Raw genomic sequence first — 26990 nt, forward strand, 5'->3', positions numbered from 1 at the left:
AGTGGAGTTTGGAGTGTGACTGTTTGAGGTTGTGGACAGGTGTCTTTTATACTGATAACAAGTTCAAACAGGTGCCATTAATACAGGTAACGAGTGGAGGACAGAGGAGCCTCTTAAAGAAGAAGTTACAGGTCTGTGAGAGATAGAAATCTTGCTTGTTTGTAGGTGACCAAATACTTATTTTCCACCATAATTTGCAAATAAATTCATAAAAAATCCTACAATGTGATTTTCTGGAGAAAAAAAATCTCAATTTGTCTGTCATAGTTGACGTGTACCTATTATGAAAATTACAGGCCTCTCATCTTTTTAAGTGGGAGAACTTGCACAATTGGTGGCTGACTAAATACTTTTTTCCCCCACTGTACATGTGGGTAGAGTTAAAGTGACTATGCATAAATAATAAACAGAGTAGCAGCAGCGTAGAAGATGGGGTGGGGGGGCAGTGCAAATAGTCCGGGTAGCCATGATTAGCTGTTCAGAAGTCTTATGGCTTGGGAGTAGAAGCTGTTAAGAAGCCTTTTGGACCTAGACTTGGCGCTCCGGTACCGCTTGCCGTGCGGTAGCATAGAGAACAGTCTATGACTAGGGTATAGAGGTCCTGGATGGCAGGAAGCTTGGCCCCAGTGATGTACTGGGCCGTACGCACTACCCTCTGTAGTGCCTTGCGGTCGGAGGCCAAGCAGTTGCCATAGCAGGCGGTGATGCAACCAGTCAGGATGCTCTCACTGGTGCAGCTGTAGAACTTTTTGAGGATCTGAGGACCCATGCCAAATCTTTTCAGTCTCCTGAGGGGGAATGGGCTTTGTCGTGCACTCTTCACGACTGTCTTGGTGTGTTTGGACCATGATAGTTCGTTGGTGATGTGGACACCAAGGAACTTGAAGTTCTCAACCTGTTCCACTACAGCCCCGTCGATGAGAATGGGGGCGTGCTCAGTCCTCTTTTTTTTCTCCTGCAGTCCACAATCATCTCCTTTGTCTTGGTCACGTTGAGGGAGAGGTTGTTATCCTGGCACCACACAGCCAGGTCTCTGACCTCCTCCCTATAGGCTGTCTCATCGTTGTCAGTGATCAGGCCTACCACTGTTGTGTCGTCGGCAAACTTAATGACGGTGTTGGAGTCGTGCCTGGCCATGCAGTCATGGGTGAACAGGGAGTACAGGAGGGGACTGAGCACACACCCCTGAGGGGCCCCCGTGTTGAGGATCAGCATGGCATATGTGTTGTTACCTACCCTTACCACCTGGGGGCGCCTGTCAGGAAGTCCAGGATCCAGTTGCAGAGGGAGGTGTTTAGTCCCAGGATCCTTAGCTTAGTGATGAGCTTTGAGGGCACTATGGTGATGAACGCTGAGTTGTAGTCAATGAATAGCATTCTCACATAGGTGTTCCTCTTGTCCAGGTGGGAAAGGGCAGTGTGGGGTGTAATAAAGATTGCATCATCTGTGGATCTGTTGGGGCAGTATGCAAATTGGAGTGGGTCTAGGATTTCTGGGATAATGGTGTTGATGTGAGCCATGACTAGCCTTTCAAAGCACTTCATGGCTACAGACGTCAGTGCTACGGGTCGGTAGTCATTTAGGCAGGTTATGTTAGTGTCCTTGGGCACAGGGACTATGGTGGTCTGCTTGAAACATGTTGGTATTATAGACTCAGTCAGGGACATGTTGAAAATGTCAGTGTAGACACTTGCCAGTTGGTCAGCACATGCTCGGAGTACACGTCCTGGTAATCCGTCTGGCCCTGCGGCCTTGTGAATGTTGACCTGCTTAAAAGTCTTACTCACATCGGCTATGGAGAGCGTGATCACATAGTCATCCGGAACAGCTGGTGCTCTCATGCATGCTTCAGTGTTGCTTGCCTCGAAGCCAGCATAGAAGTGGTTTAGCTCGTCTGGTAGGCTTGTGTCACTGGGCAGCTCGCGGCTGTGTTTCCCTTTTGTAGTCTGTAATAGTTTTCAAGCCCTGCCACATCCGACGAGCGTCAGAGCCGGTGTAGTACGATTCAATCTTAGTCCTGTATTGACTCTTTGCCTGTTTGATGGTTCGTCAGAGGGCATAGCGGGATTTCTTATAAGCGTCCGGGTTAGAGTCCCGCTCCTTGAAAGCGGCAGCTCTACCCTTTAGCTCAGTGTGGATGTTGCCTGTAATCCATGGCTTCTGGTTGGGGGTATGTACGTACGGTCACTGTGGGGACGACGTCATCGATGCACTTATTGATGAAGCCAGTGACTGATGTGGGGTACTCCTCAATGCTATTTGAAGAATCCCGGAACATGTTCCAGTCTGTGCTAGCAAAACAGTCCTGTAGCTTAGCATCTGCGTCATCTGACCACTTTTTTATTAACCGAGTCACTGGTGCTTCCTGCTTTAGTTTTTGCTTATAAGCAGGAATCAGGAGGATAGTTATGGTCAGATTTGCCAAATGAAGGGCGAGGGAGAGCTTTGTATGCGTTTCAGTGTGTGGAGTAAAGGTGGTCTAGAGTTTTTTTTTTTATTCCTCTGGTTGCACATTTAACATGCTGGTAGAAATTAGGTAGAACGGATTTAAGTTTCCCTGCATTAAAGGAGCGCTGCCCCTGGATGAGCATTTTCCTGTTTACTTATGGCCTTATACACGGTTGGGATGGTGTTCTTCGGCTTGCAAGCACCCACTTTTTCCTGCAAAACATAACGATGGTCATTATGGCCAAACAGTTCTATTTTTGTTTCATCAGACCAGAGGACATTTCTCCAAAAAGTACGATCTTTGTCCCCATGTGCAACTGCAAACTGTAGTCTGGCTTTTTTATGGCGGTTTTGGAGCATTGGCTTCTTCCTTGCTGAGCGGCCTTTCAGGTTATGTCGATATAGGACTCGTTTTACTGTGGATATAGATACTTTTGTACCTGTTTCCTCCAGCATCTTCACAAGGTCCTTTGCTGTTGTTCTGGGATTGATTTGCACTTTTCGCACCAAAGTATGTTCATCTCTAGGAGACAGAACGCGTCTCCTTCCTGAGCGGTATGACGGCTGCGTTGTCCCATGGTGTTTATACTTGCGTACTATTGTTTATACAGATGAATGTGGTACCTTCAGGCGTTTGGAAATTGCTCCCAAGGATGAACCAGACTTGTTGTCTACAATTTTTTTCTGAGGTCTTGGCTGATTTCTTTTGATTTTCCCATGATGTCAAGCAAAGAGGCACTGAGTTTGAAGGTAAGGCTTGAAATACATCCACAGGTACACCTCCAATTGACTCAAATGATGTCAATTAGCCTATCAGAAGCTTCTAAAGCCATAACATCATTTTCTGGAAATTTCCAAGCTGTTTAAAGGCACAGTCAACTTAGTGTATGTAAACTTCTGACCCACTGGAATTGTGATACAGTGAATTATAAGTGAAATAATCTATCTGTGAACAATTGTTGGAAAAATTACTTGTGTCATGCACAAAGTAGATGTCCTAACCGACTTGCCAAAACTATAGTTTGTTAACAAGAAATGTGTGTAGTGGTTGATGAACAAGTTTTAATGACTCCAACCTAGGTGTATGTAAACTTCCGACTTCAACTGTATATCGGTCCGCTAATACAGGACTAGTAAAGGCCCAGTGCACACACTACTTCTGTCAATTTTTGTATTATTCATAATTTTTCAGGGGGTGCTGCAGCACCCTCAGCACACCTACTTCCTGCGGCTCAAGGGTGTAGCTGGACACTTTAGAAGCATCCACCACAAAGACAACACATTGGACCTTGTCTTTAAGGGTCTAAATGAGTTGAATCAGGTGTGTAGGAGCTAAACTGGAACAAAAGCTGGCACACACGTTGTAATTATGAATTTTTATCTAATTGGTTATTGTCTTGTGTTTTGGTGTTGTACAAGGTAACATGTAAACACACATGAGCCTAACATAAACCTGTGAGCAGTCTATTGATTAATAAAGTATAAAAAATAATGTTCAAGAACCTTCCGCTTGTCATTTTGAAATATTTTAATGTCACAGTGACATTTAGCAAGTCTACTGATAAAGATCCAATTAAATGAAGTCACCTTGGACCAAAACTACTCTTTTGGATCCCTCGGTCACAATCTAAACTGGACTTCTGACACATTATGGCTTTGTCATACATGTTTGACTTTTATTGTATTTCATTTCTGCTTTCATATAGGAGATATGAGTTAGGCGTTGGGAGGGGGTGTTTGCATTTCAGCAATGGTGGGAGCTCTGGTCTTCCAGCGACGTCATTTGAAAGAGTTGGCGAGGCCCCAAAATAAAATATTCTCCCACTGTTTTGGAGCAGACTCAGCAGAGTGCTTGTGTTCCTTTTCTCGGGCGAGGACAGTGAATCACACTGCATTACACAGTAAGACCTGTGTGTAACCTGTCCTAGAAGGGACATGGTGTCTAAATGAAGTTAAAGCTCCTTAGTTGTAATGCAAAATGTTACCATTATTGCTATACGCCGCTGAACACCGGCAAGACGTGGCAGCAGAAAGTAGTTGACAGTTTATATTTGAAAGAAAGCAGAGTAGTCCAGGAACAGGTCAGGACAAATATAAAGGGGAACAGGGAAACACTGCTCAAAAAAACATGTTCAAACATGTTCATTCCATTGACTGTTACTGTTTCACATGTGATCAATGGTGATTTAAATGTACCATACAGTGTCAACTAACACAATGAAAAATGAGGACACAATGGGCAGCTTTTCCAACAGCAGTACATACTATCAGCAACTTATTTTCAGTTTAATGGTGATATACTGCCATCTAGTGATTAAACTTCAAGCATTTGCAAGCTAAATGTGAAGTGAAGTTTTACCTCTATTTTCTCATCAGCTTGGGTATATTCTGAGGAGCAGATTGCTATATGAGACTGGCCAAGAACTGACTATATAGGATCAACTAGTATAGAGTGGTGATGCCTTTAGTTTGATGCAAAGCAACCACTGAACATGTGAAGGAAACCCAGGCCTTTCATCTATCCCATATAATCAAAATAATCACAATGAGGTAAACAACATAATTAGCAACGCTAGTGAACTAACTTTCAATCAAGGCCTAAACACAAATGATTTCTAGCAAATGAATTAAATATTCAAGATGTAGGCTCAATCAGGCATGTTATTCTTATCATTGAGCTTCACCATTCTGTAGTTTAGTGTAATGGTAACTAGTCATCATAATGATTACATGAACATCATAGAACAAGATATACAGAATGAGGCAGAGAGGACTAAACAAGGTGGCCTAGACAGGCAATACCACCACCATGCAGGGTGGTCTCCTCCACTTGGTCCTCACTTGGTCTGGTTGTGCTTCTCTTGGTCGCTGACTTCATCAAAGTAGTTGTCTGCAAAGCGGAGCATCTGGATGAGGGCGCTGAGGAGCAGGATGTCACAGCTCATGTCCAGCTCCAGCTCTTCACTGTAGTTCTTCACTGGGACAATACAGGACATGGGCACCCCCAGACGGCCACTCACCTCCTGGGCCTATGGGAGTCGGGACACACCAAACGTTACCCCAATGTTACCCAAACGTTCATGTGACTGTTCATAGTCATCTAATGCAGGGGGAGTGCAGAGCTCACCTTGGTCTTTATGTACTGGCTGTTGTACACGTTCCTCAAGTTGTCTGTAACACACGGACAGGCCTCATCCACCTTGGTCAGAAGAACCAGCTGTGGAATACCTGTGGAACAACAACCCTCCTTTAGTGTCACTAACCAGGGATTGAGCTAGTATCTGTATAATCCATAACCTTTAACCCAGTATTCTCTCTGACTGACTGACCTAGCAGGTTGACCCTCCTGCGAATGGCTGCCAGTTTCTCCTCCAGTTTAGTGGACATAATGGAGACTTTGCAGGTGTCCATGACATACACCACACAGTGGATCCTGTCCTGCAGGTTCACAGACTGCCGCAATCCGTGGGCATCTGCTTGCAGAGGGACTGAGGGGTTGAACTGGGAAAGGGAAATAGAGTGAGTTTCGTTCACACCGAGGAGAAGCAAAGTGTGTTTGTGTGTGGTGCCCCTCACCTGGTATCTGTCTGGCACATGGCCTTTCAGAATGCTGCTGATGTCATCGACATCTAGCCCCGCTCCCGTGGCCTCCTCCATTCCCATCGTGTCACACAAAATGATTGGCAGAGGTTTGCCATCGCGTCCTGCCTTCACTGAGTAGGTGCGAAACTGTGAAATGCAATTCATAAGTCATCCTTTAATCCAGTGATGTAGTGGTTAAAAAAATTGGTAGGTAAACTATGAACAGAAAAAGTAACGCTCCCTATACATTCAAAAGGTGGGTAGACCGTTGAGCCAAAAAAGGTAGGTAAACTGTGTTTTGTCCACATAAATATGATGACATGCATTCAAATTTTTTAAGCAGAGACACAAAAAGAAGACCAGTTGGTTAACATGGTAGACCACATACCTGGGTGGTCAGACTGGTGCCAGAGCTGCCCGATATGGCCTGGCTGGTCACATGGCCTCGGAAGATAGAGTTGACAGAGTTGAAAAAGCTGGACTTTCCAGCACCGACGGGGCCGATGAGTAGAACTCTGACCTGACCCACAGTACTGATCATGGGCTTGTAGAGCTTAACAGACTCCATCAGCGCATTTCTGTTCCTGTGGAAAAAAAGAACCTCTTCATTTAATACGCAAATACTTTAATGTACTGTACTCATCAATATTATAACATTCAGTATATGTGGCCCATGTGAGAATCACATGATGCAATTCTTGTAGTCAAAACATCAACAAAGGCATTACTGCATCACAAAAGAATAACATTAGGTTAATTTCTAGGTAGAGCTTACTCAGCTTTCCAAAGAATTGTCCTCCATGGCTTTTCGATGATACCACCCTCTGTAAAAAAAAACAAATGCACAATAACATGAACAATAACAATAATACACATTTAAAGAGAGAACAGATAATTTATTCTACACTCACCTTCCACTTTGTACACCTCACACTCAGTTAGGTTGAGGTCGTTGCCATGCATTTCTGCAGCATTGAAGTTGTAGTAATTTCCTGGGCTGCTGATCACTGTAGCTGTGTTAGCGTTCATAAACATTAAATCCTCCCCAAAGTAAGGGCCAGTTGTTTTAAGCATTTTGACCGCATATTGGGCATATGTGACAGGATACGTGACAGGATTTCTACCAGTTAAACTGAACAAAAAGGCTTTGTCATCCTGTATGTACTGGTTGAGCTTGACTACATCATGATCTTTACTAGTGTAGCCTCCAAAAACAAACCCTGTGGAGTTATATCCTACAGAGACTGTGGGACCTTGGTGGTCACATTTCTGGTGAAAGGCTGCTCCTGTGTAGCCATGTATACTGGCCTTGAACAGCAGGCTGAGTCTGACGTTTCCCAGTAAGGAGCAAAGCTGTTTCTGCCATTCCTGGGTCAGTTTGGGGTTCATGATGGGGATCACCTTGGTCTCAGTAGGGGTAGTCTGAGGAAAAACACAAATGAGATGACAACCCAAATGCTTAATCTGGAGTTTTAGCAAATCTACTCAGCTCACAACAAACGTTCACATAACTTTAGAGAATGCTCTCAAGAGTCTCATTAGGTTATTACCTAATGTTTTCATAGTAATGTTCCAGTGACGTGCAAGGATGGTTTTCAAGAGACCATTCCCTTAATGTCAAACAGAACTAACCCAGAACGTGGTTAACATGTTCTCAGAATATTTAATATTCATGTTCAAGACACGTTTCATGGGAACTTTGCGTCCAGTTTTCTGAGGGTTAGGAGAACCTTCCATCAACGTCCCACCAAACTTACATAGAACATGGTTGCCATGTTCTCAGAATATAAGATATTAATATTCTAGAACAGGGGTATTCAACTGGGGGACGCAGCAGTACCGCAAGGAGTCCGAAGAAAATTATATATACAGTTGAAGTCGGAAGTTTACATACACTTAGGTTGGAGTCATTAAAACTCGTTTTTCAACCACTCCACAAATTTCTTGTTAACAAACTATAGTTTTAGCAAGTTGGTTAGGACATCTACTTTTTGCATGACACAAGTAATTTTTCCAACAATTGTTTACAGACAGATTATTTCACTTATAATTCACTGTATCACAATTCCAGTGGGTCAGCAGTTTACATACACTAAGTTGACGGTGCCTTTAAACAGCTTGGAAAATTCCAGAAAATGATGTCATGGCTTTAGAAGCTTCTGATAGGCTAATTGACATAATTTGAGTCAATTGGAGGTGTACCTGTGGATGTATTTCAAGGCCTACCTTCAAACTGTGGTCCTCTGTAGCTCAATTGGTAGAGCATGGCGCTTGTAACGCCAGGGTAGTGGGTTCGATCGCCGGGACCACCCATACGTAAAAAATGTATGCACACATGACTGTAAGTCACTTTGGATAAAAGCGTCTGCTAAATGGCATATTATTATTATTAAACTAAGTGCCTCTTTGCTTGACATCATGGGAAAATCAAAAGAAATCGGCCAAGACCTCAGAAAACAAATTGTAGACCTCCACAAGTCGGGTTCATCCTTGGGAGCAATTTCCAAACGCCTGAGGTTACCACGTTCATCTGTACAAACAATAGTACGCAAGTATAAACACCATGGGACCACGCAGCCGTCATACTGCTCAGGAAGGAGACGCGTTCTGTATCCTAGAGATGAACGTACTTTGGTGCAAAAAGTGCTAATCAATCACAGAACAACAGCAAAGGACCCTTGTGAAGATGCTGGAGGAAACAGGTACAAAAGTATCTATATTCACAGTAAAACGAGTCCTATATCGACATAACCTGAAAGGCTGCTCAGCAAGGAAGAAGCCACTGCTCCAAAACCGCCATACAAAAGCCAGACTACGGTTTGCAACTGCACATGGGGACAAAGATCGTACTTTTTGGAGAAATGTCCTCTGGTCTGATGAAACAAAAATAGAACTGTTTGGCCATAATGACCATCGTTATCTTTGGAGGAAAAAGGAGGTGGCTTGCAAGCCGAAGAACACCATTCCAACCGTGAAGCACGGGGGTGGCAGCATCATGCTATGGGGGTGCTTTGCTGCAGGAGGGACTGGTGCACTTCACAAAATAGATGGCATCATGAGGAAGGAAAATTATGTGGATATATTGAAGCAACATCTCAAGACATTAGTCAGGAAGTTAAAGCTTGGTCGTAAATGGGTCTTCCAAACGGACAATGACCCCAAGCATACTTCCAAAGTTGTGGCAAAATGGCTTAAGGACAACAAAGTCAAGGTATTGGAGTGGCCATCACAAAGCCCTGACCTCAATTCTATAGAAAATGTGTGGGCAGAACTGAAAAAGCATGTGCGAGCAAGGAGGCCTACAAACCTGACTCCGTTACAACAGCTCTGTCAGGAGGAATGGGCCAAAATTCACCCAACTTATTGTGGGAAGCTTGTGGAAGACTACCCAAAACGTTTGACCCAAGTTAAACAATTTAAAGGCAATGCTACCAAATACTAATTGAGTGTATGTAAACTTCTGACCCACTGGGAATGTGATGAAAGAAATAAAAGCTGAAAGAAATAATTCTCTCTAGTATTATTCTGACATTTCACATTCTTAAAATATAGTGGTGATGCTAACTGACCTAAGACAGGGAATTTTTACTAGGATTAAATGTGTGAAAAACTGAGTTTAAATGTATTTGGCTAAGGAGTATGTAAACTTCCGACTTTAACTGTATACACTACCGTTCAAAAGTTTGGGGTCACTTAGAAATGTCCTAGTTTTTGAAAGAAAAGCAATTTTTTTATTCATTAAAATAACATCAAATTGATCAGAAATACAGTGTAGACATTGTTAATGTTGTAAATAGCTATTGTAGCTGGAAACGGCTGATTTAAAAACAAAAACAAAAATGGTATATCTACATAGGCGTACAGAGGCCCATTATCAGCAACCATCAGTCATGTGTTCTAATGGCACGTTATGTTTGCTAATCGAAGTTTATCATTTTAAAAGGCTAATTGATCATTTGAAAAACGTTTTGCAATTACGTTAGCACAGCTGAAAACGGTTGTGCTGATTTAAAGAAGCAATAAAACTGGCCTTCTTGAGACTAGTTGAGTATCTGGAGCATCAGCAGTTGTGGGTTTGATTACAGAATCTAAATGTCCAGAAACAAATAACTTTCTTCTGAAACTCGTCAGTCTATTCTTGTTCTGAGAAATGAAGGCTATTCCATGCGATAAATTGCCAAGAAACTGAAGATCTCGTACAACGCTGTGTACTCCTCCCTTCACAGAACAGCGCAAACTGGCTCTAACCAGAATAGAAAGAGGAGTGGGAGGCCCCGGTGCACAACTGAGCAAGAGGACAAATACATTAGTGTCTAGTTTGAGAAACAGATGCCTCACAGGTCCTCAACTGGCAGCATCATTAAATGGTACCCGCAAAACACCAGTCTCAACGTTAACAGTGAAGAGGTGACTCCAGGATGCTGACCTTCTAGGCAGAGTTGCAAAGAAAAAGCCATATCTCAGACTGGCCAATAAAAATAAAATATTAAGATCTGAGATATGGCTTTTTCTTTGCTGTTCTGTGAAGGGAGTGGTACACAGCGTTGTACGAGATCTTCAGTTTCTTGGCAATTTCTCGCATGGAATAGCCTTCATTTCTCAGAACAAGAATAGACTGACGAGTTTCAGAAGAAAGTTATTTGTTTCTGGCCATTTTGAGCCTGTAATCGAACCCACTATTGCTGATGCTCCAGATACTCAACTAGTCTCAAGAAGGCCAGTTATTGCTTATTTAATCAGCACAACCGTTTTCAGCTGCGCTAACAATTGCAAAAGGGTTTTCTAATGATCAATTAGCCTTTTAAAATGATAAACTTGGATTAGCAAACACAACGTGCCATTGGAACACATGACTGATGGTTTCTGATAATGGGCCACTGTACGTCTATGTGTTTATATGCCATTAAAAATCAGCCGTTTCCAGCTACAATAGCCATTTACAACATTAACAATGTCTACACTGTATTTCTGATCAATTTGATGTTATTTTAATGGACAAAAAAATTGCAAGGACATTTCTAAGTGACCCCAAACTTTTGTACGGTAGTGTATATACAGTGCATTCGGAAAGTATTCAGACCCCTTGACTTTTTCCACATTTTGTTACTTTACAGCCTTATTCTAAAATTGATTAAAAATATATATAAACTCAGCAAAAAAAGAAAGGTCCCTTTTTCAGGACCCTGTCTTTCAAAGATAATTCGTAAAAATCCAAATAACTTCACAGATCTTCATTGTAAAGGGTTTAAACACTGTTTCCCATGCTTGTTCAATGAACCATAAACAATTAATGAACATGCACCTGTGGAACGGTCGTTAAGACGCTAACAGCTTACAGACGGTAAGCAATTAAGGTCACACTGAAAAACACCAAAAGAAAGATGCCCAGGGTCCCTGCTCATTTGCGTGAACGTGCCTTAGGCATGCTGCAAGGAGGCATGAGGACTGCAGATGTGGCCAGGGAAATAAATTGCAATGTCTGTACTGTGAGACGCCTAAGACAGCCCTACAGGGAGACAGGACGGACAGCTGATCGTCCTCGCAGTGGCAGACCACGTGTAACAACACCTGCACAGGATCGGTACATCCGAACATCACACCTGCGGGACAGGTACAGGATGGCAACAACAACTGCCCGAGTTACACCAGGAACGCACAATCCCTCGAACAGTGCTCAGACTGTCCGCAATAGGCTGAGAGAGGCTGGACTGAGGGCTTGTAGGCCTGTGGTAAGGCAGGTCCTCACCAGACATCACCGGCAACAACGTCGCCTATGGGTACAAACCCACCGTCGCTGGACCAGACAGGACTGGCAAAAAGTGCTCTTCACTGACGAGTCACGGTTTTGTCTCACCAGGGGTGATGGTCAGATTCGCGTTTATCGTCAAAGGAATGAGCATTACACCGAGCCTGTACTCTGGAGCGGGAGATCGATTTGGAGGTGGAGGGTCCGTCATGGTCTGGGGCGGTGTGTCACAGCATCATCGGACTGAGCTTGTTGTCATTGCAGGCAATCTCAACGCTGTGCGTTACTGGGAAGACATCCTCCTCCCTCATGTGGTACCCTTCCTGCAGGCTCATCCTGACATGACACTCCAGCATGACAATGCCACCATCCATACTGCTCGTTCTGTGCGTGATTTCCTGCAAGACAGGAATGTCAGTGTTCTGCCATGGCCAGGGAAGAGCCTGGATCTCAATTCCATTGAGCACGTCTGGGACCTGTTGGATCGGAGGGTGAGTGCTAGGGCCAATCCCCCCAGAAATGCAGGTGCCTTGGTGGAAGAGTGGGGTAACATCTCACAGGAAGAACTGGCAAATCTGGTGCAGTCCATGAGGAGGAGATGCACTGCATTACTTAATGCAGCTGGTGGCCACACCAGATGCTGACTGTTACTTTTGATTTTGACCCCCCCTTTGTTCAGGGACACATTTTTCAATTTCACATGTCTGTGGAACTCGTTCAGTTTATGGCTCAGTTGTTTAATCTTGTTATGTTTATACAAATATTTACACATGTTAAGTTTGCTGAAAATAAACACAGTTGACAGTGAGAGGACGTTTCTTTTTTTGCAGAGTTTATATTAATCAATCTACATACAATACCCCATAATGACAAAGCAAAAACAGGTTTTTAGAAATCTTTGCAAATTGATATAGAGTATCAGTCAAAAGTTTGGACACCTACTCATTCCAGAGTTTTTTTTAAATTTATTTTTTTACTATTTTCTACATTGTAGAATAATAGTGAAGACATCAAAACTATGAAATAACCAGTGGTGGAAAAAGTACCCAACTGTCATACTTGAGTCATTTTCTATTAAGGTATCTTTACTTTTACTAAAGTTATGGATGATTTTCTATATATGGATGATTTTCTAGTACATATGTTGTAGAATTAAACACCTATATGCCTTAAATGCTTATGGATTGAGAACCAGTTGAAGGGTTAAAACAGAGCAGAGACATAAATTCTGATAAATGAAATGATCTATCTAATTCCCTGCAGCTGGTCTGGGTATGTCAATGACATGTGATGGAGATACAACTCCTCATGGTGGCTGTGTGGAGATTGGAGTAACAATGGACCTAGTGTTATCATTTGTTTGTGCTTATGACCTGACACATAGCCACATGCACATAATCTCAAGGGCCAGGGAGGATGGTAAATGATAAATGCTTAAATGTATGTGGTTGAGAATGGGTTACGGATGACATGTTTAAACCATGTTTAAGTATGAATTGATATGTTTTATAATGTGTTATGAAATGATAAAGGTAAAACAGAATGAACATGATTGATACTTTGTACTCCAGATGTATGTCTGGATAGTGAATATAGTCAATACAGAGTGTGATTTTTCTTTAACGTACGTATGTATATACTTTTTTGAGTCACGCCACTAATAAGAGACAGAAGTTCCACTTAGAGAAATGCACGTAGCCTCGTGAGTAGCCAACCTGTGATACTGAAAGATGTTATTCATTCACATAGAGAGGAGTAACTATGTATGTTGTATAAGCATGACTATGCATTTGTGTCTGTATAAAAGGAGAGCTCCGGGTCAGGGCAAGCAGTTGCTCCATGGAGCAAGCTCGGCTTTATTACGCAATAATAAAGTATAATTTTTGGATTCACAAGCTCCAGTTTCTTGAGAGATATTTTTGAGTTGACTACTTTTGAGTCAAATATTTCTACGACAAAGTAAAAGTGAAAGTTTCCCAGTGAAACACTACTGCAGTAAAAGTCAAAAAGTATTTTGTTTGAAATATACTTAAGTATCAAAAGTAAATGTAATTGCAAAAATGTACTTAAGTATCAAAAGTAAAAGTATATATCATTTCAAAATCCTTATATTTAGCAAACCAGATGGCAAAAAAATTTATTATTTTATTTATTTACGGATATCCAGGGGCACACTCCAACACTCAGGCATCATTCAGAAACAAAGCATTTGTGCTTAGTGAGTTGCCAGATCAGAGGCAGTAGAGATGACCAGGGATGTTCTCTTGATAAGTGCATGAATTGGACCATTTCTGTCTTGCTAAGCATTCAAAATGTAACGAGTACTTTTGGGTATCAGGGAAAATGTATTGAGTAAAAAGTAGTACATCATTTTCTTTAGGAATGTTGTGAAGTAAAAGTAAAAGTAGTCAAAAATAGAAATAGTAAAGTACAGATACCCCCCAAAAACGACTTAAGTAGTACTTTAAAGTATCTTTACTTAAGTACTTTACGCCACTGGAAATAACACATATGGAATCATGTAGTCTCCTGAGTGGTGCAGTGGTCTAAGGCACTGCATCGCAGTGCTAGCTGTGCCACTAGAGATCCTGGTTCGAATCCAGGCTCTGTTGCAGCCGGCCGTGACCGGAAGACTCATGGGCGGCGCACAATTGGCCCAGCGTCGTCCAGGGTAGGGGAGGGAATGGCCGGCAGGGATGTAGCTCAGTTGATAGAGCATGGCGTTTGCAACGCCAGGGTTGTGGGTTCGATTCCCACGGGGGGGGCTGTATGAATAATAATATGTATTCACTAACTGTAAGTTGCTCTGGATAAGAGCGTCTGTTAAATGTAAAATGTAGTAACCAAAAAACGTTTATTTCATATTTGAGATTCTTCAAAGTAGCCACTCATTGCCTTGACAGCTTTGCACACTCTTGGCATTTTCTCAACCAGCTTCATGAGGTAGTCACCTGGATTGCATTTCAATTAAAAGGTGTGCCTTGTTAAGTTAATTTGTGGATTTTTTTTACTTAATGCGTTTGAGCCAATCAGTTGCGTTGTGACAAGGTAGGGTTGGTATACAGAAGATAGCCCTATTTGGTAAAACACTAATTCCATATTATGGCAAAAACAGCTCAAATAAGAAAAGAAAAACGACAGTCCATCATTACTTTAAGACCTGAAGGTCAGTCTATCCAGAACATTTCAAGAACTTTGAAAGTTTCTTCAAGTGCAGTCGCAAAAACCATCAAGCGCTATGATGAAACTGGATCTCATGAGGACCGCCACAGGAAAGGAAGACCTTTCTGCACCTCAGATTGCAGCCCAAATAAATGCTTCACAGAGTTAAAGTAACAGACACATCTCAACTTCAACTGTTCAGAGGAGACGGCGTGAATCTGGCCTTCATGGTCGAATTGCTGCAAAGAAACCACTACTAAATCAAATCAAATCAACACGATGCTCTCAATTGTGAATCTGTAAAGATTTGTGAGGGTTTTAGGTGACCGGCCCAATTTCTTCAGCCTCCTGAGGTTGAAGACACGCTGTTGCGCCTTCTTCACCACACTGTTCTTCACTCAGTTGTTCAGCTGATGTATTTGTTCAATTCGTCTGATTCATTTGTTCGTCCTGCTGGTCATTCTGTCTGGTTCATTTAAGCACGAGTGGCTGCTTATCTGTGTGAGTGATCGGACAATAATAAGAAACCCTACAAATAATAGCCTTTTCTGTGTTGAGGAAGTGTCAGGAAAGGGACTATATTTGAGGTTGCTGGAATGTCTGGTGGAGAAAGGGCGTGCCCAATCTCGCATTAGGAAGAGAATAATAAATAGTATGTGGATATTCATTGCCCAACAGTGTGGAAAATTCACGTTACTAGGAGGGGGTAGAATAAATCCTGTTGGAGGAACAGGTCATGTGTACTGGTGTGGTTGTATAACGTCTACACATTGGCCGAAATACAATCTGTTAGGGTGTGTTTCGGACATTATATTTGGAATATTTAGAGGTGATGTAGGATTATGGTAAAATTGACCACAGTAAATGATAAATGTGATAGGGTTAACATTCCAAATTTGGGCCCTTTTTATAGAATAAAATATTCCTGTAGGTTATACAAATAGTGATTTAAGCGTGTTTGAGAACAACATTGTGTGAATGTGATATGAGAGTGGTATAAATGTGGAAAATGAGTCACACTCTGAAGTTTGAATGATAAGATATATTAGTATGTATGATAATTTGATATAAGTTTGGATAATAAGCTTTTGATATAATGATATCTTGGGGTTCCGTACAACACTGCCTGTCATAGAATATTGTAAGATGTTAGTTCAGTGAATAGTGACCAGTCTATAAGATTCTGGGAGGATTTTATGACTGAGGGGCAGGGTCTGGGTAGTTAGTTGTTGTTCCGCTGGGACTAGATTATGATAAACTGATTTGTTGGAATAAAGAATCATTAGAAATGCGAATGGTTTGGTTGATATGAATATATGAAAATATGAATTTTATGTGCGTGTAATCGATGACTAGAGATTGGATAAAGTAATAAATGGAATAATGTATAGGTACTGACTTGCACACCCAAAACGTAGACCTACGTGATGGGTGGGAGACAGTGCATAGATCATTTGATAGAAAGTTATTATAATGCTTAATCATATATCTATCATTTCGGAGCAGAGGTGATATAGTAATGGAATTTTAGTATACAGTGGGGGAAAAAAGTATTTAGTCAGCCACCAATTGTGCAAGTTCTCCCACTTAAAAAGATGAGAGAGGCCTGTAATTTTCATCATAGGTACACGTCAACTATGACAGACAAATTGAGATTTTTTTTCTCCAGAAAATCACATTGTAGGATTTTTTATGAATTTATTTGCAAATTATGGTGGAAAATAAGTATTTGTTCACCTACAAACAAGCAAGATTTCTGGCTCTCACAGACCTGTAACTTCTTCTTTAAGAGGCTCCTCTGTCCTCCACTCGTTACCTGTATTAATGGCACCTGTTTGAACTTGTTATCAGTATAAAAGACACCTGTCCACAACCTCAAACAGTCACACTCCAAACTCCACTATGACCAAGACCAAAGAGCTGTCAAAGGACACCAGAAACAAAATTGTAGACCTGCACCAGGCTGGGAAGACTGAATCTGCAATAGGTAAGCAGCTTGGTTTGAAGGAATCAACTGTGGGAGCAATTATTAGGAAATGGAAGACATACAAGACCACTGATAATCTCCCTCGATCTGGGGCTCCACGCAAGTTCTCACCCCGTGGGGTCAAAATGATCACAAGAACGGTGAGCAAAAATCCCAGAACCACACAGGGGGACCTAGTGAATGACCTGCAGAGAGCTGGGACCAAAGTAACAAAGCCTACCATCAGTAACACACTACGCCGCCAGGGACTCAAATCCTGCAGTGCAAGACGTGTCCCCCTGCTTAAGCCAGTACATGTCCAGGCCCGTCTGAAGTTTGCTAGAGTGCATTTGGATGATCCAGAAGAGGATTGGGAGAATGTCATATGGCCAGATGAAACCAAAATAGAACTTTTTGGTAAAAACTCAACTCGTCGTGTTTGGAGGACAAAGAATGCTGAGTTGCATCCAAAGAACACCATACCTACTGTGAAGCATGGGGGGTGGAAACATCATGCTTTGGGGCTGTTTTTCTGCAAAGGGACCAGGACGACTGATCCGTGTAAAGGAAAGAATGAATGGGGCCATGTATCGTGAGATTTTGAGTGAAAACCTCCTTCCATCAGCAAGGGCATTGAAGATGAAACGTGGCTGGGTCTTTCAGCATGACAATGATCCCAAACACACCGCCCGGGCAACGAAGGAGTGGCTTCGTAAGAAGCATTTCAAGGTCCTGGAGTGGCCTAGCCAGTCTCCAGATCTCAACCCCATAGAAAATCTTTGGAGGGAGTTGAAAGTCTGTGTTGCCCAGCGACAGCCTCAAAACATCACTGCTCTAGAGGAGATCTGCATGGAGGAATGAGCCAAAATACCAGCAACAGTGTGTGAAAACCTTGTGAAGACTTACAGAAAACATTTGACCTGTGTCATTGCCAACAAAGGGTATATAACAAAGTATTGAGAAACTTTTGTTATTGACCAAATACTTATTTTCCACCATAATTTGCAAATAAATTCATAAAAAATCCTACAATGTGATTTTCTGGATTTTTTTTTCTCATTTTGTCTGTCATAGTTGACGTGTACCTATGATGAAAATTACAGGCCTCTCTAATCTTTTTAAGTGGGAGAACTTGCACAATTGGTGGCTGACTAAATACTTTTTTCCCCCATTGTATTGTAGGGGGAAAACATAATCCATTTGATTAAACTCGTTAGATCTGTTTCCAAATCAATGAATGTAGATTTGACTCATTGACTGCTAATTCATTCCTTCAATTTGTGAGATCTTTGACCTGTAAAGCTATTTTCTGGTGATTGTGTTATGTGACAGATGTTAGCACTACAGACCATTATAATTGGAATAAAGGGGGATTTACTTGTCATTTTAATAAGGCATAGGTTCTGCATTACTGACTACAATCTAGGTTTTCTGATTATAATTTGACTATGGCTATAGGTTGCTTAGATTGATAGAACAGTCAGTGTTTATTTTGTGAAGTAAGACTGAACGATTTAGCGGCTTGCTTGGTTCAAATTGAAAGACTCTCTTATTCAACATGAATAGTGGGACGATTTCGAGGTAGTCATTTTTTGCGTTGCCTAATGATTTGATAGTTTAAACTACTGTGAATAGGGTTGTAATTTGGAATATTGAATTGAATATGGATATTAATTGAATATATGTTTGTCAACGATAGAAAGTGTTTGTTTTATTAACTATAGCCTAATCAAAAAGGACAGTTACTTAAATGTAACAGCGGACTGGCAATTACAATAGAGCCGTGGCCATGATTTTAATTGATAACAAAGGAAAGTAAGTTAATAGGGAAGTGAGAATTTCAAATTTGAATGGTTTGGGTAGACTGGAATGAAAGTAATGTATTTTTAATAATATGAATGCAAATATGCTATTAGTTATTGGTGGTTTGTGAATAGACTTGCCATGTTAATGCCATGTTTTAGTCTGCGGGTGAGAGAGTCGTGCTCGCTGGACTGTATCGGGTTGTAAGGGACATTTGAAGCAGAGGTCTGAATAGCTGAATGGGAAACGTTCTTTGACAAATTCTAATTGTTATTACTTAATTCTATAGTTTGCGTAACACCAGGGACGTATGTAAATAGTTAATGAATTCTAAAATGATCATCTGTTTCCGTTACATGGAACAGTGGATTGCAGGTAGTTTTGACTATTACGCTGATGGGATAGCACCAACTTGTTGTAGGTTCTAGATTTATTAAACAACACATTTATATTTTTGACTAAAGTAATGCAATAGGTTACAATGATAACATTACCAGAAAAATAGCAACAAAATGGCCAAAGGAAGGAACGTTTGATGTGACAGTGTGTGAGGACATGGATACCCAAAAAAAGAACTATAAAACAGGGGAACGAGGATCACACTTAGATATAGACTGTTATGAAGGACTGAGGAGTATGTTAAACAAATTGGAAAATTATGGGACAGATGAAGAAGATGTTGATGGACAGAGAGAGTGGGATGATGCAAGTAATGTGGAAGATGAGGAACTAAAACAGTGTGCTGACTCTGAGCAAGAACAGAGTGAGACAGAGGGACAATTATCACAGCAAAGAGCCACAGGAGGCAAATCTATAGTAACAGAACTAGGTGAAGCACTGCAAGCCCACCTGGAAAAATCAAAGAGAGAATTATGAAACAGAAGCACAATAAAAAAGCCAGACAAGTATGGAGCCCAGTATCCCATTTTGGTAAAGGGGACACAGGTTCACTATGTGCCTTGGGGATCACAGGACCTGGAAGGCCTGGTGACTAGACTGCCAAACATGCATGAAGGAGCAGGAAAATGGATTAGAACATTTGAAGAACAAACAATGGGGAAGCTACTGGCGGTGGGAGATTTGAAAGCATTGCTGGCCAGGGTGGTGGGAGTGGCCAAAATGGAGGACCTGTTGCAGGTGGGTGGCCTCATACAGGCAGTGCGGAGGACGGTACTGGATGGAATGGCCTTTGACAGTTATAGGCCAGGACTATGGCACACTCTGAGAATGGAGTATCAAGCCAAAATAGACCCTAAAGCACTGAGAGGGGAACCATTGGGGGATAAAGAAAACCCTGCAAGCTACCTAGAGGATCAGCTCAAAAGGTGGCGACAAGAAACAGAAAAAGACCCAGAGGGGGATCCACTGATGACAACACTGTTCAGGACATCACTGATGGAGGCAATGCCAACGCCTGTCAGAAGCAGACTGGAAGATGTGGTGGGATTAACGTCAAAATCACACAAGGAATTCTGCGACCATGTTATCCACGCAGTGGAAAAATACAGGAAGGACGAACAGAAACTGACAGAGCAAGGGAGAGACATTCAAAGAAAACTGACACAGATGCAGCTGGAAGAGCTGACAAAAATGGACAAAAAGAAAACACAAGCTCCAGTGATTACTCCGACACCGCCAAAAGAGGCCGCAATGGCACCTGTTCTCCAAGGAGGTCCACAACTACAGCCTCAACCACAAGGCCAAAGACCTGCTGCCTTACCAGTAGTGAATGTGTACAACAACACAACAATCCCCTGGACAGTGGCAAAACAAAGGAAATAGAAACAGACAGAAGAATCCAGGGCACCGATCACAACAGCAGACATTCCAAAATGGTGGACCAGGAGGACCACCAGGTGTCTGCTGGGGGTGTCTTCAATCAGGACATCTAAGAAGGAATTGTCCTACCAACCCATGGTTGCCTAAGCAACCACAACAGGGTAATTGGCAAAGAAATGACACCAGCTCAGATGCATGGCGGCAGTCTCAGACACAGGCTCCACAGGGCCCAGTGAACCCGTGGAGAGGACCAAATCATGGATACTAGGGATGCCCAGGGAATCCTAGAGGGGAGGGTCAGCTAGTGGCAGTAACTATGCAGGCTGATGAAGAACCTATACTGCAGGTTCAGGGGAATAATAGAGGCAAACCAATTATGATAGATACTGGAGCAACGTACTCATGTGTAAATCCAAATTATGCCTCTCACCTCCCCATGTCAGGCAAATATGCAAAGACCGTAGGATTTTCGGGACAAACGCAGCTAATACCTATGACAGTTCCAGTAAAACTAGAAGCAGGAGGGAAAGTTACCTGCATATCTATATTAGTATCATAACAAACTCCAGTTAATCTATTAAGGAGAGATGCACTGTGTAGAATGGGCATCCAAATTAAATCAGAGGGACTAATAATAGATCAGGAAGGTGTACGTCCACAGATGATGATGGCTACAGACAAAACAACAAATGTATACTGGATAGGGAATATAGAATCACCAATACAAGAGGTATTAAAGAAGTGGGGAAAATCAGGGCTGAAATTACACAAATGAGAGTACCAAAATTAGGCTCATTGTACACTGCAATATGATCCATATCAAAATCATTTGCTAGAACAACTATGGTTAAGGAAGGCATGGGGTAAACCGGCTTCCATGAAATCACAATATTTTGTAATATGGAATCGAGGGTCAGCAATGGAAGCTGCTCCAGGATCTGATATCATACAGACCTGGTTTGATATACCAGGAACAGAACCTCACATAACACTTTTAGTGGCTGAGGGATATCAGGCAAAAGATCTAGGACCAATGATGAAAAAGGCTAAAAATACACAGTGGGTAGAAACAGAGAATTAATTAATTTTCCAGTCTGTTGACAAAAACCTAATTAAAGTCCTATGCTTTGTAGAACTGATGGGGGAACCACAGGAAGTGGAAATAACTGAGGAAAGACAGATGCCAGTAGTTAAAGAAGAAACAAAACAAGAAAAGCTAAGGAAACAAATGGAAAGTATGATCACAGAAGACTTATGGGCAAAACATGATAAAGATGTGGGTTTAGTAAATTCAGCTAATCCAATTTGCATTAAAGTAAAGGGACTGATTAAAGCAGGAGTACTGGTTAAAACCCAGAGTGACTGTAACACGCCACTGTTACCAGTACTAAAGGCAGACAAACAGAAGTGGAGACTGGTTCATGACCTGAGAGCAGTGAATGAAGTAGTTCAAGACTACCAAGCAGAGGTACCCAATCCACACACAATGTTAAACATTCCACCAGATACAAAATGGTTCTCAGTAATAGACTTATGTGGTGCATTCTTCAGTGTACCCTCAGCTGAAGAGAGTAGACACTTGTTTGCGTTTACTTACAAAGGACAGCAATTTATATAAACAAGGAATTAGATTGAAACAAACAATTAATAATTTGATGGAGTACAGTGGAATTATCTTCATGTTTTGGTTGTAGTTAAAATGTTTGGGGGGCTGATTAAGATGTACTATAGTGAATGTTAACGAAATGTACACTTTCTTTTCCAGGAGAATGGGAGTTTCATTATCTCTCTTTGGAATGATTCCCGAGTCTGTGAGCTGAGAAGAACAATTAGTAAAACTCAGCAATCTTATAATTAGGCCGTAAGAGGGAGCTACCTAATTAAATAAGGCCTAGCCATTTGTTTGTTTTTGCCCTATGTTTCACCACACACACCAGCACACACAACCCACCTATTATTAATATTTGGTAGTTGTGTAGGGTTTTTATTTTTGGTTTAGTGGATTTTTCACAGGTTAGAAATAATACACCTTGAAGGGCACATAAATTACATTTTTGGAAGTTTCTATTGCCAGAGTTTTAATTACACACATGTACATTCTCCTGATAAGAAATGTACTGAAAAACCCCAATGTAAACCTGGTACACAAAATGTTTGAAATATTGTTAAATGATATCTGAGGTAAAAGGGAAGAAAAGGGAAAGAGAGACTCACTTAAATGGGGTTGAATGACCTCTGAACTCTGTTCTGACTTTCTGGTGAGGACTGATCACCCTCACTAGAAAGCTAGAGACATTGTGTGAGATTTATATGTAGTATGTAAACACTAATAATTAGGAAGAAGTTTATAATTTAGCAATAGGCCTATGTGTGATTCATACCATGACAAGGACAGAGAGAGAGAACTAGCCCTGAATGAGGGACACCTGTCGCTAGTAAATTTTACTATTCCTTGAATTACCTTATGGGATACAATTTAAGTTAAGGTGTTATCAAGGGTTATCATTCTAGTTTGATTTGTTATTTTGATTTAACAGACAGTGTTGTGTTGTTTTTTGGGGCCTCAACTCTGGCACTAATGAGTTCTCATGCAAGCTAACAGAATAACGCATCTAACACCGCATGAAATGCTTACGGGTTGACCCATGTCAGTGCCGGTGCTTAGGGGACCATATGAGGGTCCGCCTCTAGAGCAAATGGAAAGGGAATTAGAAGAGTATATCAGGCAACTAACTGTCATACATTAAGTTATATACCAACAGGAGAGAAGCAGAGTTCTAAAACCAGAGGCGACTCCACCACGACCAGTGGTCCCGGGGAAGAAGGTCTACGTCAGGGTCTTCAGAAGGAAGTGGAATGAACAGAGACGTGAGGGCCCTACACCTTCATCCAGGCTACACCAACTGCCGTAAGGGTCGAGGGGAGCTCGACCTGGTATCATCTAAACCACTGCACCAGAGTACAGCATGGAAACCGACGACCGAGAGATGAGGAAGCTGAGGATGCCGAGACCCTAGTGACGGAAGAAGGTCCCAAAGGGACCCAACGCCGGCCCAGAGTAGTGGCCCAGAAGTAGATGGTAATTATCGGAAGAGAGCCCTGCTAGGCCCTCACAACAATGAGGACCACTTGACTGCCCTTATGGCAACCTAGAATGTCTGTTTGGGGTAGTGGCAGGAGGAGGATGGGCTTGTCATGACTACAAGGACAGGCAACAGCTGAAGAAAACTGGACTTAGAGATATTAATCTCCCAGACTTATATCCTGTTCCATATTACTTTAGTGGTGATAAAGAGTCTAAGCATTAGTTAAGGAAAGTAGGTGAGGTAACATTTAAGTTGATTTTGGTATTGGACCTAGGGGTCCCATATAGGACACCTGGGGAAAACCTGAAATCCTAAAAAGATATAATAGGCCTCTCTCATGTTTTCTCTATGTAGTATGCAGGGATGTAGCTCAGTTGGTAGAGCATGGCGTTTGCAACGCCAGGGTTGTGGGTTCGATTCCCACGGGGGGCCAGTATTAAAAAATAAACTAATGTATGCACTCACTAACTGTAAGTCGCTCTGGATAAGAGCGTCTGCTAAATGACGTAAAATGTAAATGTAAAATGTAGTATATGCATATAACATAGGGTATCCGGTTACAAATGTCTGCTTAGATTCAGAAAATGGTTGTTAGGGAGGTGTCCGAAAGGGAGAGCAAGCATTACTACGCCTTGTAAAACATAAGGAATGATATTATGAAGAATAATATTATAAAGGATTTAGTATTTCATGTATTGCTTATACAAACCGAAAGATAACTGCCTTAAATAGATATTATGGTTAAAACAAATATGCATTATTTTAGGTGTTAGGATACTAACACTTACATTGTTTATTTTAGTGTAGAAACATTTATATTGTTATTGTTTAAATAAGTAATGTTTTAAAAATACATGTTCATAAATGACAATTTTTATGTTAGTCTCTATATATCTAAGTATTCATATCTTAGTCACTATATACATTTCAAGTGTTAGTATAAATATATTTGAAGTGTGGGACCTAGTTAGTCCCAAAGGGGGGATGTGTGGGGATTTTTTTTTTCAGTAGACCATACAGAGCCATGGTACCGAGTGGTACCCAAGGTCAGACCATAGGTTACAAATAGTACATCTTTCTAGACTATAAAGATTAAAATATAGCTAATTATAAAGACAAGCAGTGATACAGGGTGTGGTACAGAGGATGAGGCAATAAGACTAAGTGATGTGGAGTGTGGTACCGAGTGGTACACAAGGAGGGAGTCTGAGCCAGAGTCAGGACATGGCTTTTGATTGATTATACTGTTATTTATGAGGCAATGCATTAGGAATGTCTTAAACGTATATGGTTGAGAATGGGTTATGGATCTGCCATGTTTAAACCATATTTAAGTCTTGATTGATATGTTTGGATGGCTCTGTTATTTTTTACATGAGAAAGCCTGGTTCTGCCACACTTGTTTCCAAACTAGATAAATAGAAGGAGGAGACTGAATAGGGTCAGATTTCGCCACTATCATAAATTAAGAGAGTGGGCGGAGCGGTTAAAAGATGAAGGCTTGGAAACAATAGTGGAGAAACTCAACTGGGAGGGTTTAAGCTAAAAAGTATGTAAAACGAGCAGGATTGGAAATTGTATATAAACTGAGGGCCGAGTATTGGGAGTTCAGATGTTTTGCAAACCACCTCGGCTCTATTGCGTATGTAATAAAGTCTATCTTAATTCTACAAAAACTCTGGAAGAACTTTGATTTTAGTATAGTGATCATTTTCCACGACAGACCCAGGGCCTCAAGCTTAATGATGAGCTTGGAGGGTACTATGGTGTTGAATGCTGAGCTGTAGTCAATGAACAGCATTCTTACATAGATAGTCCTCTTGTCCAGATGGGATAGGGCAGTGTGAATTGTGATGGAGATTGCATCGTCTGTGGACCTATTGGGGTGGTAAGCAAATTAAAGTGGGTCTAGGGTGACCGGTAAGGTGGAGGTGATATGATCCTTGACTAGTCTCTCAAAGCACTTCATGATGACAAAAGTGAGTGCTACAGGGCGATAGTCATTTAGTTCAGTTACCTTTGCATTCTTGGGTACAGGAACAATGGTGGCCATCTTGAAGCATGTGGGGACACAGACTGGAATAGGGAGAGATTGAATATGTCCGTAAACACACCAGCCAGCTGGTCTGCGCATGCTCTGAGGACGCGGCTATGAATGCCATCTGGTCCGGCAGCCTTGCGAGGGTTTAAACGTCTTACTCACGTCGGCCACAGAGAAGGAGAGCCCACAGTTCTTGGTAGCTGGCCGCGTCAGTGGCACTGTGTTATCCTCAAAGTGGGCAAAGAACTAAAGGGCACAAATAATAAGAAGAGACTTGTTTGGGCCAAGAAACACGAGCACTGGACATTAGACCGGTGGAAATCTGTCCTTTGGTCTGATGAGTCCAAATTTGAGATTTTTGGTTCCAACCGCTGTGTCCTTGTGAGACGCAGAGTAGGTGAACGAATGATCTCCGCATGTGTGGTTCCCACCGTGAAGGAGGAGGAGGTGTGATGGTGTGGGGGTGCTTTGCTGGTGACACTGTCTTTGATTTATTTAGAATTCAAGGCACACTTAACCAGCATGGCTACCACAGCATTCTGCTGTGATAGGCCATCCCATCTGGTTTGCGCTTAGTGGGACTATCATTTGACCGAACACACCTCCAGGCTGTGTAAGGGCTATTTGATTAAGAAGGAGAGGGATGGAGTCCTGCATCAGATGACCTGGCCTCCACAATCACCCGACCTCAACCCAATTGAGATGGTTTGGGATGAGTTGGACCGCAGAGTGAAGGAAAAGCAGCCAACAAGTGCTTAGCATATGTGGGAACTCCGTCAAGACTATTGGAAAAGCATTCCAGGTGAAGCTGGTTGAGAGATTGCCAAGAGTGTGCAAAACTGTCATCAAGGCAAAGGGTGTCTACTTTGAAGAATCTAAAATCTAAATATATTTTGATTTGTTTAACACTTTTTTGGTTACTACATGATTCCATATGTGTTATTTGATAGTTTTGATGTCTTCACTATTATTCTACAATGTAGAAAATAGTAAAAATAAACAAAAACCCTTGAATGAGTAGGTGTCCAAACTTTTGACTTGTACTGTATAAATAAATAAACGGAAATATTACATTTACATAATTATTCAGACCCTTTACTCAGTACTTTGTTGAAGCACCTTTGGCAGCGATTATGCCTCGAGTCTTCTTGGGTATGACGCTACAAGCTTGGCACACTTGTATTTGGGGAGTTTCTCCCATTCTTCTCTGCAGATCCTTTCAAGCTATGTCAGGTTGGATGGGGCACGTCGTTGCATAGCTATTTTCAGGTCTCTCCAGAGATATTCGATCGGGATCAAGTCCGGGCTCTGGCTGGGCCACTCAAGGACATTCAGAGACTTGTCCCGATGTCACTCCTGTGTTTTGGCTGTGTGCTT

The 26990-nt window shown here is 41.8% G+C and overlaps 1 protein-coding gene across 1 annotated transcript in view; it reads right to left on the reverse strand.

Annotated features, from left to right (window-relative positions):
* Nucleotides 1-3958: 3958 nt before the first annotated feature.
* The window catches only part of LOC121576493 (interferon-induced protein 44-like), a 28289-nt gene continuing 5257 nt past the window's right edge, over nucleotides 3959-26990 (reverse strand). Inside the window, exons 2-8 of the mRNA XM_041889667.2 lie at nucleotides 6942-7452; nucleotides 6806-6854; nucleotides 6419-6614; nucleotides 6025-6177; nucleotides 5778-5949; nucleotides 5576-5676; nucleotides 3959-5477 (exon numbers count right to left, since the gene is read on the reverse strand). Of these exons, the coding sequence (XP_041745601.2) occupies nucleotides 5286-5477; nucleotides 5576-5676; nucleotides 5778-5949; nucleotides 6025-6177; nucleotides 6419-6614; nucleotides 6806-6854; nucleotides 6942-7419 (1341 nt within the window). The 5' untranslated portion in view covers nucleotides 7420-7452 and the 3' untranslated portion in view covers nucleotides 3959-5285. The remainder of the gene's footprint in view (nucleotides 5478-5575; nucleotides 5677-5777; nucleotides 5950-6024; nucleotides 6178-6418; nucleotides 6615-6805; nucleotides 6855-6941; nucleotides 7453-26990) is intronic.

The sequence above is a fragment of the Coregonus clupeaformis genome, chromosome 11 (genome assembly GCF_020615455.1).
Source record: "Coregonus clupeaformis isolate EN_2021a chromosome 11, ASM2061545v1, whole genome shotgun sequence".
Classification (NCBI taxonomy): domain Eukaryota; kingdom Metazoa; phylum Chordata; class Actinopteri; order Salmoniformes; family Salmonidae; genus Coregonus; species Coregonus clupeaformis.